The 16,331-nt window shown below is 45.7% G+C and overlaps 1 protein-coding gene across 1 annotated transcript in view; it reads right to left on the reverse strand.

Annotated features, from left to right (window-relative positions):
- ptk7b (protein tyrosine kinase 7b) overlaps positions 1-15,519 on the reverse strand; it is a 55,909-nt gene extending 40,390 nt beyond the window's left edge. The window contains exons 1-2 of the mRNA XM_076077304.1: positions 15,414-15,519; positions 15,171-15,287 (exon numbers count right to left, since the gene is read on the reverse strand). Coding sequence (XP_075933419.1) covers positions 15,171-15,287; positions 15,414-15,519 — 223 coding nt within the window. The remainder of the gene's footprint in view (positions 1-15,170; positions 15,288-15,413) is intronic.
- Between the last annotated feature and the right edge of the window lie 812 nt (positions 15,520-16,331).

Raw genomic sequence — 16,331 nt, forward strand, 5'->3', positions numbered from 1 at the left:
CATCAAAAAGTGGGAGAGAGGTGGGGATCTCCATTTCTCGGGATCTTAAAAGACCAGAACTTTTGCCACCATGGGAGACCCCTCGCCCTCCCGCTCACCCCCTGAACCCAACGGACACGCTCAGAACACATTGCTTTATTGCCTGTAAAATAGACACAGTGGCCTATTTATAAGAGGATTAAGTAAAGAAAGAAAGACAGCAGGAGGGTGCTCTGTCTCTGCCAGCACTCCCAGCCCGAGGGGGAGGACCATGGAGAACAAAACAGCACATGTATGTAGCCTGACGTCCAAGGTGAAGGTTTCCAGGACACTGTGTGGTTAAGGAGGTGTACGTGTTTGCTCTGTGAATGAATCAAATGGAAGTGCGCAATGCAACACGACCCCGATGGCGGCGTCTGGGTGCCGTGACGTCATCGGGACGAGCTGCTTTCAGACGACAAGACCAGCAGATACACAGAGGAATGTCACATGCGCACACTGAATATGTAAAAGGGACACGCACCGAGGAGTGTCCAATCACACCTGCATGTAAGACGACAAAAATGCCATGGCAAAATCAAATTCACTTAAATCTCATTGCCACTATCAATGGATTCACTCGTAAAGTAAATCCTCACAAATGTTTGGGGTCAAATTCAACTTGATGAATTTCACGGAGCTCCCACCAAAACTAGCCCTGCGAGCAATCAGTGTGTCACCAAACCTTTAGAGCCACACATGTCGTGAAGGCGCTCAAGTGAATTGAACCTGTCTGGTGTCTTAAGCCTTAAGCCTGAGCTGAATTGATACAAAGTCTCCGAATGTTGCTAAATTAGTTCTCCATGCCGATGCCTTACAGAAGACACAACATGTGAAACTCCAGTAAACAAACCCTGCATCCCGCTGCCTCATCTTTGAACATCCTCAAAAGGAAGTCCAATAAATCACAGACGGCTTTTAAAAAGGTGTAAAGTAAAACCTGGCTGTTAAGCACCATCAGTGACCGTCTCGCACAAAGAGCAGCTCTGCCTCTCTTCACATCAATGGTGACCGCTGCGTCCCGACCTACTGATTTCATGATTTTTCTCAGGCTTCACAGGCTGAGCGAGCTTCAGTAACATAGCCCTCCCTTGGCTTTTAAATTGTCTGTTGCTACCCAAAAAATAAAAACAGTGATACTTTACCGGCAAATGCCAAACAATAACAGATCGTGTTTCACAGCAAAAACGGGAGTATCTGCATGTCTAATTTCAGCCCCCGTCCCACCCGTCTAGTAACAGTCTGGTCTATCGTTCAATCTGGTCTGAACCCAGAAGCCGGGCTATAGGGCTTACGCAGCGCTGGACAAGTTCTCAGGTGTCAGGTCTATTGAATTGAAGCCGGGAGGTACGGGGGGCACTGTAGCCAGTTAACACCCCCCCCTTTTAAACTCATCCAGGACCAGAGGGACAGAAGGGAGGAGAGCAAAAAAAGCTGGGCTAGGGATGGCTCCTTGTTGACTCTAACACACAGGTTGTTTGTTTTCATTCTCCATTCCAGCAGCTGATGTATTGATCCGCAGCCCTGTGCAGCTCAAGGTCTCGTCTAAGGGAGGACCCAGACGTGCCCTCGTAAAGGGCTGATGCTCACAATAGGACGGGATGTGAGCTGCATTATAAAGAGAAGGGGAGAATTCTTCTTTGGTTATTGGAGAAGCCTACAGGTCATCTATTGCCAAATAAATGTATCGTATAATTAGGTTCTGCACGTACAAATGAGAGCTTATTAAACTTTAATGATGAATCATTGTATTGCTTGTAATAGCTCTATATTTTTAGGGAAGGGGGGGGGGGGGGGCTGTTTCACAGAAGGAATGGTGGGTGGGGGCAATGTGAGGCACCCAGAGCATCCCTCATGCAGCTATCGGTCCAGGCAGCATCTTCCAACGGGCGTTTCCACAGCAACCATGGCAGGACAGTGGTCCTCCAGGGAGAAAGGGACTTACCAGGGGTCAAAGGTCAATTGAGGGTAATTTATTTTTGCGGAGAGGAGCGATGATCCTCCTATCTTCAGGCAGCCATTCCCCCGGGTCTGCTTCTTTAAGGAGAGTTAATATTCATTCACCAGTGACAGATCCCTTCGACTGATGATTTTTTTTTTGTAAAAAAAAAAAAAAAAAAGTGCTTCAGTGGGTATTCGGCGCAGTTCCATCAGATATGTGCATAAAATTACTCTTTTTTCGCCCCAAAAAGCCTCTAAAAATGACTTTCTTCAACTAGAGAAAAAAAGGCAGTTATTTTATGCTGTTGGCCCTCAGTGGCCTCGATGCTTCTTTAACCCTTTCTGTGACAACAGCACTGCAAGCACAATCTAACCTCAATCTAGCATTTGGTGACCTGAATAAGACCGCGGTTGAGACGATGCCCCGAGGCCGTTTCATAAAAGAGAAATCCGAAGCAATATCGACTGTATGGCTTTTAAGTGTTTGGCCGCTCAGCCCTGCCACATCCAGGCGCTCCTCTCCACGGGTTAAGAGGCTACGGTGTCAGTGAGGGCCAACAGTAAGACGGTCGGATGCCACATGAATGTTAAGGATGCTTTCGACAAAGCTGCAGCGCTAAATTGACCTAAAACCCCGGGCCAACCGGCCAGTGGGCGACCTGTCCCCGCGGCTTATTAAACGCCAGCACTCAGCGAGCACGTCAAGAGGAATCACAACAGGCACAAATATTTGTGCTATCGGGAGATACTATATACAGCTAATTCAGGCAAATGACATTTACTGAAGAGTTATTTAGATGCTATCGGTGGCTCGGGTCTTTGTGCTAAGGGGATTAGCGCCACCGTGCCCAGCGCTGAAAGGCGTCTTTGTGGCTGCGGTCTTTAACGGGATGGGTGAGCGGCTCGGATGCCTGCGTGGAGGGTGTCAGTTATCAGGGATCCTGCCATGCCTTGCTAATCTCTGGCCCCGCAGAGTTCCTGAACCCCAGCCAGCGTGTCCTGCGCCAGCCTCTAGAGTTCCCTCAAAACAACAGGGACAAAGATAGGTATTCACAGGGAGAGCCACTGGACTGTCAAGCTCCTCTCCTTGAGTGTGCAGCATAAGGGCAGAGGGGGGGATCTTAATTAAGCACCGCTACTGCTTTAGCCGCCATGAGCTCTCAATAGAGACGGGCTTCAGACGTATATATATATATACACATATTGGCCCAGTGCCGCACAGACACAAACCCCTGTGAGGCAATGAAACGGTGATAAATGTTCCACTATGAAGACGTCTTTCGCTTTATTTGCCTCCGGTGATTTGCCGCATGGCATTGTGAGGAAATTCTATGTATTTGTTCCATTTCTCTGCCACAGAAAACAGGCAACTGTTTGTGAAAAGAAAGGAGGAGAGATTACATTGGACATGGGATAACTGCAAAACTGTACAAGCTAACCTACTTTACATCAGGACTGGGAAGCTGCCTACATATGAATTAGATTAGAATTCTATTCAGGGCGCCGAGATTTTATTACAAAACTATTCTTGAAGCATCCTAATTTCTGATTTCTACAGTCAGTCTTTCTTCTGTTCACAATCCAACTGATTCAATCTTACGAAACAAGACTTCAGCTATTCGACTGCATTGCAGCTTCTCATACTCTTTAATGAAAATGTTTTATTCATAAAGCAATATATTAAAATTCTGATTAAGGAGTTTGCCGCATTGATGGCATCATTGTCCAATCGTTCACACAACGCTTCGACCAATCAGTTATTGGCCTCACCTCAACTTTACATACAGTGATTTGAGTTTCTAAAAGAACTTTAACTACATAGTAGAAAAAGCATTTCCTCGACTTCAAACACAGTAACAGCTTAATTCGTTTTCTGCCGATATCTATCAAAAAGTAATGCAAAAATCCTGCAGGGTACACTGGTTAATGGAAAAGTGGGTCACAGAAATACAGTACCATATGGTCCCCAAAGATCAGCCCTGTTTCAAACTCCCGGTGTGTGTGTGTGTGTGTGTGTGTGTGTTATCTCTGATGTTTTCATTAAATGTAGATGAGTGGGAGGAAGGGGGAGAAATGCAACACAGCTGAAATTCTCCACATCCTGGAGTTTTAAGAGTTTGGATGGTTGGGAGGTGGGGGGGGGGGGGGGGGGGGGGTGGAAGAGGGAGTTAAGGGGAGAAAAAGGAGAGCGTTGGATTATTGCGGCCAAATGAAGAGATGATTCACTGCTGAAATGTTGAATTAATTTGTGGCTGTCAGCTTCTCGTTCACAGTGAAGTGTTAAGAGTGTGCGGTGTCCGTCTGCCCCCACCCTTCCCTGGATCCCACCTCTTCCTCCACATGCCTTGGCCCAGCACAGCTTGGCTCTCCTCAGCCCTGCATGGCCTCCTTTCCACTCCACTGGGGAGCAGACATGCAGAGGACTGTCGTAAATGCTTGGCTGCAGAACTTCACAGGCCAGCGTCTCATCTTCTCCTCCTCCTCAGGTCTCCTATTGTTCCCTTATGGTTTCAGTGTCTGGCATGATGTGTCGTGACCTCAATCCTGGTTCGGCAAACATAATCTACCTCTTTTCAAAAATGTCAAAAAAAAAAAAAAAAAAAGAAGCTGGTCAGATTGTGGTTCGGGGTTTGTTGCAGTGAGTCCCTGCAGGCGTGTATCCAATCGCCCCGAGAGTTCGCTGGCTTTAAAAAGAGCAATAAGAAGATCAAGCAGCTCACTGCAACAACTGGGCAATAAAGTAAGTTCAGGCTCTGTGCTAACTGCTCTGAGGAAGTGCTCCGAGGTAAAATACTGCAGGGTAAACACACAGAGTGGAAGGCCTGGACAAACTTGGCTGTAATTTACCAGCAGAAGCGCAGGGAGCACAAAGCTTATTGGTCTTGACAGCACTGAAAAAAATGGAAGTCTCTTTCACTGAGCAAGCGTTGGGGACACGACACGGTCCGGCTATCAGGGACAGCGTCTGTGGCGTCCCGACAACAACCCCCGACACGCACACCTTCTTTCTGGCACCGCAGCGGAATGCGGCCCCCGAAGGCCCCGGTCCCTTCTCGCTGCTCACCGAGCAGCTAAGTACAATGTCTCTTTTCAAAGGAGACGCTCAGATGAAAGAAGCCAAGTTAATTGCCTCGGCCACAATAGAAACCTCCCTGTAGGGCCATCCCATTTCCCCTGGCAATTAGGGCTCACTTCCCCCCTATGTGCTCCTGAACGAGCCGTGGGGTCGACACTCGTGTGACTGGGCCGCGGCGTGAGGACCAGATCCCACCTGTCATCTGCTAGTTGTCTCTGACAGCATCTATGTCTCTGACAGCATCTATGTCTCTGACAGCATCTATGTCTCTGACAGCATCTATGTCTCTGACAGCATCTATGTCTCTGACAGCATCTATGTCTATGACAGCATCTATGTCTATGACAGCATCTATGTCTATGATAGATTGGTTCCTGGGTGATGTCACAACATCGATGTAACAGGAGGGAAGGGAGGCCAATATTATTTTAACAAAGAAGGCTTGTCAGCACTTGCAGAGCGGATATGGAAACATCACTATTGGGAAATGTATGGGGGAAAGAAATCACATGTAAAACTACACTCGTTTAATTGGTTAAAATGTAGTCTCAATCATTAATTTGGACAGCATCATTTTGTAAAACAACAGCACAATATGTCCACATTACCAAGATATCCACTTAAAGTTGATCAATAAAAGCATTGAATTATCGCCGAGCCATATCAATTCAAATAGAACTATTAAAAAGATGCTGCAGGATTTAGTCGACCATTGTTGATTTGTTATCAGTGTAACGCGTTTGGCTTCATCAGAGCAGAGGTAGCTGCCTAAAGAAAGGGAAAGAAACCCTAAAAAGCCTTTCTATAGAAACTGCTAGATTATTTCCAAAAAGTTCATATCTTCATTAAAGAAATTGTGACTTCATGGTAAAGCTTTGCTATGAGGACAGAAGAGATGAACCACTGACACTCGTGTTATCCAGAATAGACTTGCAAAAAGTAAACAAAGTCTCCAATGACAATGTAGTTAGTCTAACACTAAAAACAAGTCTTAAAGGAAGGCTTGAAGGGAGAATTATGACAACATAGATGTGGATATGTATTACGCCTGATAGCAGCAAATGTATCTGAGATTTGTGACTCACTTTCAGATGACTCGGAGTGGTTGTAAAACAAGAGCATAATGTTCCTTTGCCTCCCTGTCTCACTGTGAACAACAAACCACTATGAGCAATAATTACATGGTGAGAACGCTGGTTAGCCGACTGCAGCGGTGAGGCAGCAGCCGAGGAGCTTTTTTTTATGATTAAAGCAGAATAATTAGCTCTAATTACTTCCTGCTTTACACACCACCTCCTGCAGGTCATGCACACCGAGAACGAACAATGTTTTGCTTTTTTCCCAGGATTTAGGCTGAGGGGGGGAATGGGTGCGGGAATGAGTGGGTTGAGGAAACAGAAGGGGGGGGGGATTGAGTTGAGTCGATGTAGGAACTGCTCACAGAAATAAAAAGAACATTTAGTAAGGTGCAAGCATGGGTGCGTGAAATGTGCACGCGCACACACACACACACACACACACACACAGAGGGCTTGTTCGTCAGATTAAAGTAAGAGGGAATTGAGTGACAAACCCATCTATTACTCATTTGTATGTACATCACAGCCTCTCTTTGTATTGAGTAAGATGTGTTGAGGCGCGCTCCTCTGCTCCTCAATGAGAGAGTGACAACCCTGCAAAACTCAGCCCCCCCCCCCCCCCCCCTTAAAAGCCCTTGAATGAGCTCTCCACACTGGTTCCGCTTAAAACCCTGCTCCGCATCAGTATGGGTAACGGCTCGCTGCGAGTGGGACGGGCAACACACACATGGCATGGACAAAACCCGCCACGGAGAAAAGGGATTGGCAAGCGCTAATGAAATGGTGCAATTAAAAGAGCAGCGCTCCGTGTTTCCAACTACAGACGCTAAATCGTTTGAATAAATCAGTTGTGATTACATAATCAGATCACATGTATTCATCACCAGTTCTGATCATTGATGATTAGACAGAGAGAGCGCTGAGTGCAACGACACCTCTTGATGCTTAATTAAGATATTTATACATGAGGGTGTTTCGCCGAATATACAACAGATCGTGTTACTATGTGAATGATGTGAATTAGGAGAGACTACTGTCAGTAGTACCAGCCTGTCGGGTACTACTTTTTTAGCCACATTGACGTCGGGTCAACAAATGTTGGATGGACTGAATGAGGTTTGGTAGACAGACATTCATGGTCCCCAGAGGATGAACCTCGAGGACGTTGGTGAGTCCCTGACATTTTCCTCTAGCACCGCCATGAAGTTGACTTTTGTGGCTTTGAGTGAAATACCCCAACAACTATTGAATGGATCGCCATAAAATATTATGAAGGAGTGTTCCACTGAGGATGAATTGTAATAACAGTGATCCTTTCACTTTTACACCTTGCACAATAATCACAAATACCTGCAAAACCAATGATATTCTCATCAGCCTCAGCTCTTCTTTGTTTTAGTACTCATTAGTGGTAAATCAGAGATGGAGAACGTGGCAAACATTGTACCTGTTAAACACCAGCGTGTTCATTGTGAGCACATTAGCATATCATAGCAAAGCCTCACACATGTGCAAGTGTTGCTACAGACTACTAGTATTGTTAAAATATCAATATAAGCAAATAAACTAACTACAACGAAGTACTCATTAAGTAAGTAAAAATAAACTCCCAGGATCCAAGATGACATTTTTAGATTGCAGTTTTGTCTGAGAATAACCTAAACATGTTCAATTCATAGTGAGTAAAAAACAGAGAAAAGCATAAATCACACCTCTTAAAAAAGAACCAACATTTTTTGCCATTTATCTAAATTATTTAATTATCGTATAAGTCAATCCTCCATATTGTTTTCCTTCTGTTAATGTACAATCAATAATCAGTTCATTGACAAATGGGTTTAGCACTAATGTATGAGTAATGTCCCCATTCTTATCCCCAACAGGAAGAAATAAAAGTCTTTCATTTTTTCATAAATTTAATTATATAAATGCACTCATCCTGCCGTATTTGTGTTCAGCTCTGCAAGATCCCTTTCCGTTACCGCCCCCGGGGTTCATCCACTAAGAGCCCAGGTGAGTCAAGGTCCACTGCAGAGCTCGAGGACTCTTGCTGACTCCCTGTTGGTCTCACTGGCTGATCAAAGCCTTCTGCGGCAGATTGCTCAGACTGTGTATTCTCCTGCCATCATGGATGATATCAACAAGCCCAGGAAACCACACTCCCACTGGCAGGAACGCCTGACACACATTGTCTGCATCTCCCACAGCTCTCCAAGATCGGCCTCGGGTTAAGTGTTTCATTCTGTCTGTGTTTAACTGAAATGCAGGGGGTAAACATTTAGAGTGCTCTTAACTATGACCAAATAAAACAACAACCCTATTAGCGATTTCGGAAAAGGCATTAAAAAAAAGAGACTCATCGAATCCTGTGAGTCACGCGCCCGCCCTCTGCAAAGCATCTCCAAAGAATGACTTGACAAACACGTATTCGTCATGCAGTTACCGGATGCGGGGTCACAGTGAAGCCAAACCAGAGCTGTCCTATGCATGTATGTGCATGCGGGGATCACTAAAGACTGAGAAGTCAAGGCACTGTGACACGACCGTAATGAGCCTCCACAATCTCCTCACCCGTCATCCACATCCATCAGTGACACACGGGGAGCAGATTAGATGAACTGCATCCATCACCTGCCATTACACGCTACTCCTGCAGGCTTTCTTCCAAAGGAAACAGGATCTGGAGCACTCCACCTCACTCCCCTGCGTGTATATGCGAGTGTTTCTGTCAATTTGGAAGGAGGCCTTTTAGTACGGAGTGCAGCTGTGGGCACAGCAGGGATTGCGCCGGTGTTCCAGAAGGGACACAGCATAGTGAGATAGTTGACCCCATGTGGGCAAAATACCCACTTCAATTTACCACCTGGCATAACCAGCCTCACCTACACACAAATGCACATCACACCTGAGGACACCAGGAGCACGGCGCAGGAAGAGATGAGCCACAACAGGATCCGCTAAAGCCAGATCCCAGGACACGGAAGGTCAGCGGTTCCCTGGCAGCACAATTTGTTTAAACAGGAACACAGAGAGACCAACAGCAGAGGGATGTCATTATAAATGGGGGGGGGGGGCGGGGGGGGGGGGGGCTGAAATATGAGGCTCCTCTCCTCCTGGAATTTCCAGTTTCTCCTAACATATAGTAACTGTTCCTAAAGAGGAAAAAGGGAAATATTTGTCTTTCGATTAGTCAAGCTTATTCCTACAGAGGACACACAGAAAGGCTGCAGTGTTTTACACACAACAAAGGAAATGAAATTGGTCATAAATTCGAGTGGAAAGCGGTCGTTTAATCTGCGACAGTGATTAATTAAACAGAGTTTTAAACGCGAGCTTAAAATAAGTGCATCAAGTCTACATTCACAGTGAGGGTTGCTAGAAGGTTCTGAACCTAAACACACACAAAGAAACAATACAATAGGCGGCTTTCTAAATGTATTACTAAAGTGAGAGATCAAATATATAATATAAACGCTTATGTTAAAAAAAAAAAAGTAGTTTGTGATTGTTGTCTTATGATACTATCAAATGTTTGAGCACTGGACACTGGCAGACAGCTCCTTATGTTGAAATATACTGATTGCTATATCCTTGACCACAGCTCTAATTAAACAGTAATCCCCTTTAACAGACAGCAACAGCTACTCAAATATTTTTGTCCCCCCCCCCCCCCCCACGTCACCCCGAGGCATCCCCCCCCCCCTGTAACATAAAGCTTTCTCTCCTCCTGCGCTGTTGAGAGTCGGAGCCCCTGAGAAGCTGGCGGTGGCTGCGGAGGGGCGGCTCACATTTCAAGACAAAGCCCGATCCTCTGTCGGAAAGGAGACACTTTCCAAAACCGGGCCCGCTATTTATCACCAGGAACCTGTTTTTCTGCCCCCCCCCCCCCGTCTCACGCCTCTGCACTGAAGAGCTGCCCGGTGAAGACGCCTTTGGTCAGGATCGAGCCTGTCGGAGCTCTACCGTTTCTGTGCACAGCCGAACAATGAGTACATACCACCTAGATTACCTCTGCTCTGCCCTGACAATGAGGCATTTTTTGTTCAGTGTGGACCAAAAGAGAAACATCTATTACACATTGAGAAGGCAGGTGACGCAGACTTTGTTTGAGTATCACACAAACATAAAGGGAGGGGGTCGAGGAGCCACCGATAGCCCCGGCATTAGTTTACTAAAGTTTGGATAAACTGTATTTTCTGAGGGGGCTTTTGCCCTCGCAGCACAAAGAACAGACCAATTTACATCCTGAGAGTTTTCGACATTTGCAACAGTCCGGCTTTTTGTCCGAGAAAACAGACAATGTGGAGCAGCTGAGGCCGTTTAGAGAAAAGTGACAATTTGTCAGGATTTAAGACCTTGTTAAATACACAACATGGCTGCTGGTTTGGACGGAGCTTCCTGTGTGAGTTTACGTGGCGGGGACAATCAGATAATGAGCCTGTAAGGAGCAGATTGGCCTTGTTCGAAAGGTGAGAGGTCATGTTATACACGAGTCCCAGTGTTTCAGGACCTGAGGTTAAATCGCACGTCTCGACCTTTGATCATAAAGCTTCAACTGTGTCCGACATGTTTGACACCCAGGGTCGGGCTTATGACTACAGAGACTGTGGCTTACGACGGAGGCTCAGAACAGCGGTTTTCTAAACGCGCAAGTAACAAAGAGCCACTGATCCCAGCAACTGAACCCCACTCTTATAGGTCTGAAGGCACACCCAGCTCCCTGCACTGCAATGAATCCATGAAAATACCTTTGTGACAAGTCTGACACTTACAGCTCAAATGAAGAAAAATGTCAGAGCTCCGTAACTAAATACTTTGCTGTAGCAAATATATTCTTTTACAACAAACCCACCTCTTCTCTGTAGCATATAAAGTGCTCCAAAAAATCGAAATACTTCACTCAACCAACAACTTACAAGCTAAAGCAAACATTAAACGTAAAGGGGTAAAAAAATATGTACAGGCTGGCCGAAAGGTAGGTTTTATGTTTATTTTGAGCGAGCCCGTTATTTCATATGGATTAGCATAGGTCTGTTGCAATTCGGCCAAAAGAAACGGCACACTCTGGCTCCTCAAATACATTCAGTCAACCAATATTTCAGATTCATGCAGCCACCTGCACGTCGGCGTGTATTTACAAAGTTTAAAGGAAAAGGCATCGCTGCAAATGTACCGTCGATTAGAGGGCCGAGAAGTCAGAGATGCTCGTCGTCTCTCAAGGGGCGATAATGTTAAACTGCAGGATTACATCAGTATTACACCAGAAATCACATGAAAATGACCAGCGCAGAATCTTCTACAGCACCTCTATGTAGAAATACTCTCATTGAACGGCGTGGAAAAACCACACAGTGGTTTCATTTACAAACTGGAAAAATCAATGAAAGCCTCGCATTAAATAGCTCAAAGCTTCTTTGGGAACTGGTCTTCGTCATAAAACGCTGAAAAATGGGCCATTGTTGATGACATGTACTGAGTAGTCTGGCAACACCACATTTAACAAAAAACTAAAAAAAACATTTTCACCAAATAAGAAGCATATGGTTTCACATTCAATTACAGCTATTTTCTCTCCGGCTCACATTTAACAAGAACCACTTGTTCTCTGCTGCACGGCTTCCAGAGGAATCATCTCGCCGCACGGCTCAGAGCGACCTCAGGAGCTAGCCACCTAAAAGCAGCCCTCATTCATAGAAGGGAGATCAGACACGCCACAAGATCCTGTACAGCGCTTTCCTTGCAGCCATATACACACACACAGAGAAAAAAAAGTGTTGAAGACCGACTCAGTACGAGGGCAGTCAATCATCTACGGCTCATAAAAGCTGTGCAAATGGAAATGTCACCACTAAATTCAGTTATCAACAAACGATGAACAATACGTAAGAGTGTCAGGTTACAGTTACAGGGTTAATCCAGGCCTCTGAATTAATCTAATCTCAAATCCAGATTCCTCACACACAAGCCTCAGCCTAATACTAAGATAAAGCTAAAGCAGTATTAGCAGGACTCTGCACGCAATTTCTATATGAATGGTGAATGGGGTCAGTTTTACGGAGGAAATCACAGGAATATTTCTATTGTTTGAAGTTGAGCTGCGAGAATATTTAGTGGCATCCTCTTTTTAATTGTAACAAGCAAACAAACCCTCGTAAAAAAACAAATAAAATGTGTGCTATAATTTATGATCCTGCCACCACAAAGCACTCGAGTTTAAGTTTACGATGGTGTCAGGAGTAGAAATGAAACCTCACATCCTCACAGTCCTCAAAATACCCGTCAACCACCTCCACCCACCAGGGCTGAGTTTGCTGGGATCAGATGCATCACAAATACAGATGCATTATGGTTTAGAGTGCCGTTTAGTAAATGAATCACCTGACCCACAGAGAAAATCTGATCTGAGATCACAGGATCAAGTTGGTGATCGCCAGAAGGAGCCCTGGCAGACCAGCAGAGGTCTTTGACGGTTTTTCCCCAAGCACACAGCCACTTGCATGTTGTCAGGGAGGTAACCGGCTCCACCACAGACAGTGTTCTTGCTTGAGGACGGTCCTGTGTCGACTGAAAAGTGCTTCCCTTGAGGAAAAAAAAAAAAAGCACGTCCAATGGTAGTGTTCACAAGTTCACAGCTGGAATGAGTTGTTGCATCGTATTCCCTTTGTAGAAAACCTGCAGGACGTCTATTCAAATACCTATTGTCAAAACATGTTACCTTTAAAAAGGAGCCATCGGATCTTGGGCGCGCCCTTGACCTTTAATCATTCATTACACTTTTAGAGCCGACAGGGTCGTGGTTGAGAGCTCACACTTCCATCTGTGGTGGCTTAAAAGCGGTGTCTCTTCCTCGATGGGTTAATGCTTGTTAAAGTCCATCTGGTGACCTCAGCTCCTCTCTGAACCTCTAACCTCTCTCCCTCTGATGTCCTCCAGCTGCCAAAATTACCCATGAAGAAAATCAAGCTTTCTATGGACTCACACACCAACAGCACACTGCCGTAATAGTTATTTAATACACCGTCTGCATCCAAAACCGCATGCAGTTCTTCATGTCTGACTTGTACACTACATGGAGATGTAAATAAAGTTTTCTTGGTTCTTTGGGAGAAAGAAAAAAGAAAATCCTCACCCAAGTTGAAACTCCTTGGATGTAAAAAAGCAACTCTCACGCTTCCCAGTTAATATTTGGGCTTTTCTTGATCTGCTTCCCAACTCTTCAGAACATAATGAAGGCATACAACGGATTACAGTTGTTCATAGCCAGATGTGGTCTCACCAAACGTAAAACACAAAGCCCAAGTGCACTGGTGTCTTTTCCTTCCTTCCATAAACATTTACGTACTGTAGTCAAATTTCCAAAGTAAACCAGAAATAAGGCACAAAGTTATGACTTGAGGAAACGTACAGACTTACCTCAAAGTAACTCGATTCTAAAAAACAATAAGAACTAATGAGAGTGTGAGTTTGTGAACGTGAGTGTTTCTACCGAGGGAAACGGGGGGCCGGGGCCAACAGCCCTGGGAGGCTCGGGTCTTTCATACACTCGGCATATTCTGTGAACGCCTCTCACCGTTTCCTTGCACTGGGGAACTCGCTCATGTTTAATGCCTTTTGAACAGCCACAGAGTTTTAGAAAGAGTTACAGTGCCAGAAAAAAAAAAGATCAAACAAAGAGGGAGTGGTGGAGGAAAAGCTGCAGGACATCCAACTCTTTCTCTTGTGAGAGATGAGAGACATGTGTGCCGGTGTCTATGAATAGCAGCGCTTGACTCATTAATGACGAGCCTCTTCTCCGCCGAGGTGTTGTCGTATTCGGCCCCGACTGAAAATCGGAAGACTTTTCTAATCAAGTTAATTATATTCTATTTCTAATAAGTTGTCGTCGCAACCTTTCTACGAGATCCAAAAAGGTGCACACAACGGGGAAACGCTACAGCTGCCATTGGACACATTCTTTTGTTGCACGTGAGGAATACTGCGAGGAGCATTTGATCGTCACTCACGCAACATACAGTGCGAACATGACATATTTTTGGAAAGCAGACAGGGGGGTTGCATCAGAGGGTGGGCCGCATGCTGTTCCAGAGTCAGACGGTAGTTTTTCTACCGTCAAAGCGCGCCACAGTCGCTGTGAACGTTCAAAGAGCGTGCGGGAGGAATAGAAAAGGAGAGCGAGAGAGAAAACCCAGGGCTCGTGTGTCATCTGACCTCATTTCATGGGCCCGGGAGGTTGCAGGGAAGGCAGGGGTGTAGCTTTCACTGCAACCTTTTCATTGCTTCCTGCCAAATGACAGGACGGGAGGGGACACACACACACACACACACACACACACACACACACACACACACACACACACACACACACACACACACACACACACACACACACACACACACACACACACACACACACACACACACACACACACACACACACACACACACACACAGAGAGAGAGTAAGACGTCTGCCTGGAAACCGTCCACGGAGAGATGAAAGGACCGGTGAAGTCATGGCGCAAAAACGCACCGGGCAGAAATGCATCTCTGAATGAGGGCAGAGGAAGCACGCGATGCAGAAAGGGCTCCGTCCGTTTCTGTGTAGAACTCCATCATCTCGTCTGTAACAGACAGCATCGCAGGCTTTGCATTTTCTCATGCAGCCATGGACTCAATACAAAATGTATCCCAGGGTGAAGGATGAGCAGTCGTATGAATGAATAGAAAAGGAGTGCGTGTGTGTGCATGGGTAAAAAAAAAAAAAAAAAAAAAGCACTTTCTATAAACAATACTAACAGATATGTGCCCACAGGTGCACAAGTCCCAATTGTATACCACACTGACACATGCGTCAGTCCAAATATTTTTTTTTAATTCCAGAGGCAATGACCCCCCCCGCACCACAGGAAGTCAACAGCCAAACAGCCGTAAACCTTTTCCTGCCAAAGCTGTTGTCCAGATCCTCGGGGAGACAGCAGCCTTTGCCCTCCATCCTGACCACACACAGAGACATACACACACACACACAGAGCAGAGACCCCCGGCCGCATGGTTCACAGTGAGGAAAGACAAGGCCGTGGCCCGCTGTCTGGGTCCCCAACCCAGAGGAGGACACAAAGCGGTGGTGACAGCTGTGGCGTGGAGCAGGGAGGACGCTGCGGAGATCCCCGTCCCCTTTGACGCAACGCCAGGAGGAAACAGCCACAACAGAATATCTGCTTCCTCAGGCACAGGAGGGGGGGGGGGGGGGCATTGTCAATTGTCAATTGACACAACACGGACATTTCTATCCGTCCTCACCTCCAGAGATAAGGACAGGAAACACAGTCCCGTGCTCCCCGATCAACAGAGCTGTGTTAGCAGGCTGCACCTGCACAGAGCAGCCCATTGTGGTGGCGTGTATCATTTTGGGATTATTTGGTCCGTTTGTCCTCTGCGGGGATCGACCAGTGTGGGCTTCTTGAGGGCAAAATACACGATGTAGTTGACTGAGGCCGGTAGTAACGGATTACTGAGGAGTGATAAACTAAAGTGATACTGTAGGAATAATTCATAATGGCACAATAATCAGGGAGCAGATTTTTTTTTTCTTCCCAGACAAAGCATGAGAGCATCAATTTATTAAGAACATAATCAATAGTTGCAGGCATCCCTATTTGGCTTAATAAGCCTGATGTTATAGTTGATTGAGTCAAAGGTATACTTATTATTCGGTATGAATTATTTCAGGCGAGGTGGGCCGTCTGTTACACGGTTATCTTATATTGGTTCACTCGTTAAAATAAATTCAACAGGGTACACTGCAGGTATAGACGGCATGTAAGCAGAGCATTAAAGTGGTATCCTCTCAGAAGGTTGCCTAGTGATGTATTTAAAGAAAACCTGGTTCCACATTTAGTGTTTACCCGTCCTTCTTTTCCAGCCTGTGCAGATATTCAGATAACTTTATCCCGGGCCATTTTAATGTGAAAAAAACCTTCTTGACAGTGGGGAAAATATTTCTAAAAAAGAAGCTTTCAGACTGTGTATTCTCCATGGAAACCCAGAATAAACATGTCAATGGCTTAAACAGAGCAGTGTTGATGAAGAACTGAAGACACGCACAGTGAAATCTGTTTTTATAAACATCAAGAGCGGCCTCGTACGCCATAAGAGAGTAGCGTGGAAGGATGGAGGGGAATAAAGCAAGACAAACAGGAAGCACCTTCCTGTAGCAGA

The sequence above is a fragment of the Anarhichas minor genome, unplaced genomic scaffold, assembly GCF_050575085.1.
Source record: "Anarhichas minor isolate MPS153535 unplaced genomic scaffold, ASM5057508v1 ptg000058l, whole genome shotgun sequence".
Taxonomy (NCBI): Eukaryota; Metazoa; Chordata; class Actinopteri; order Perciformes; family Anarhichadidae; genus Anarhichas; species Anarhichas minor.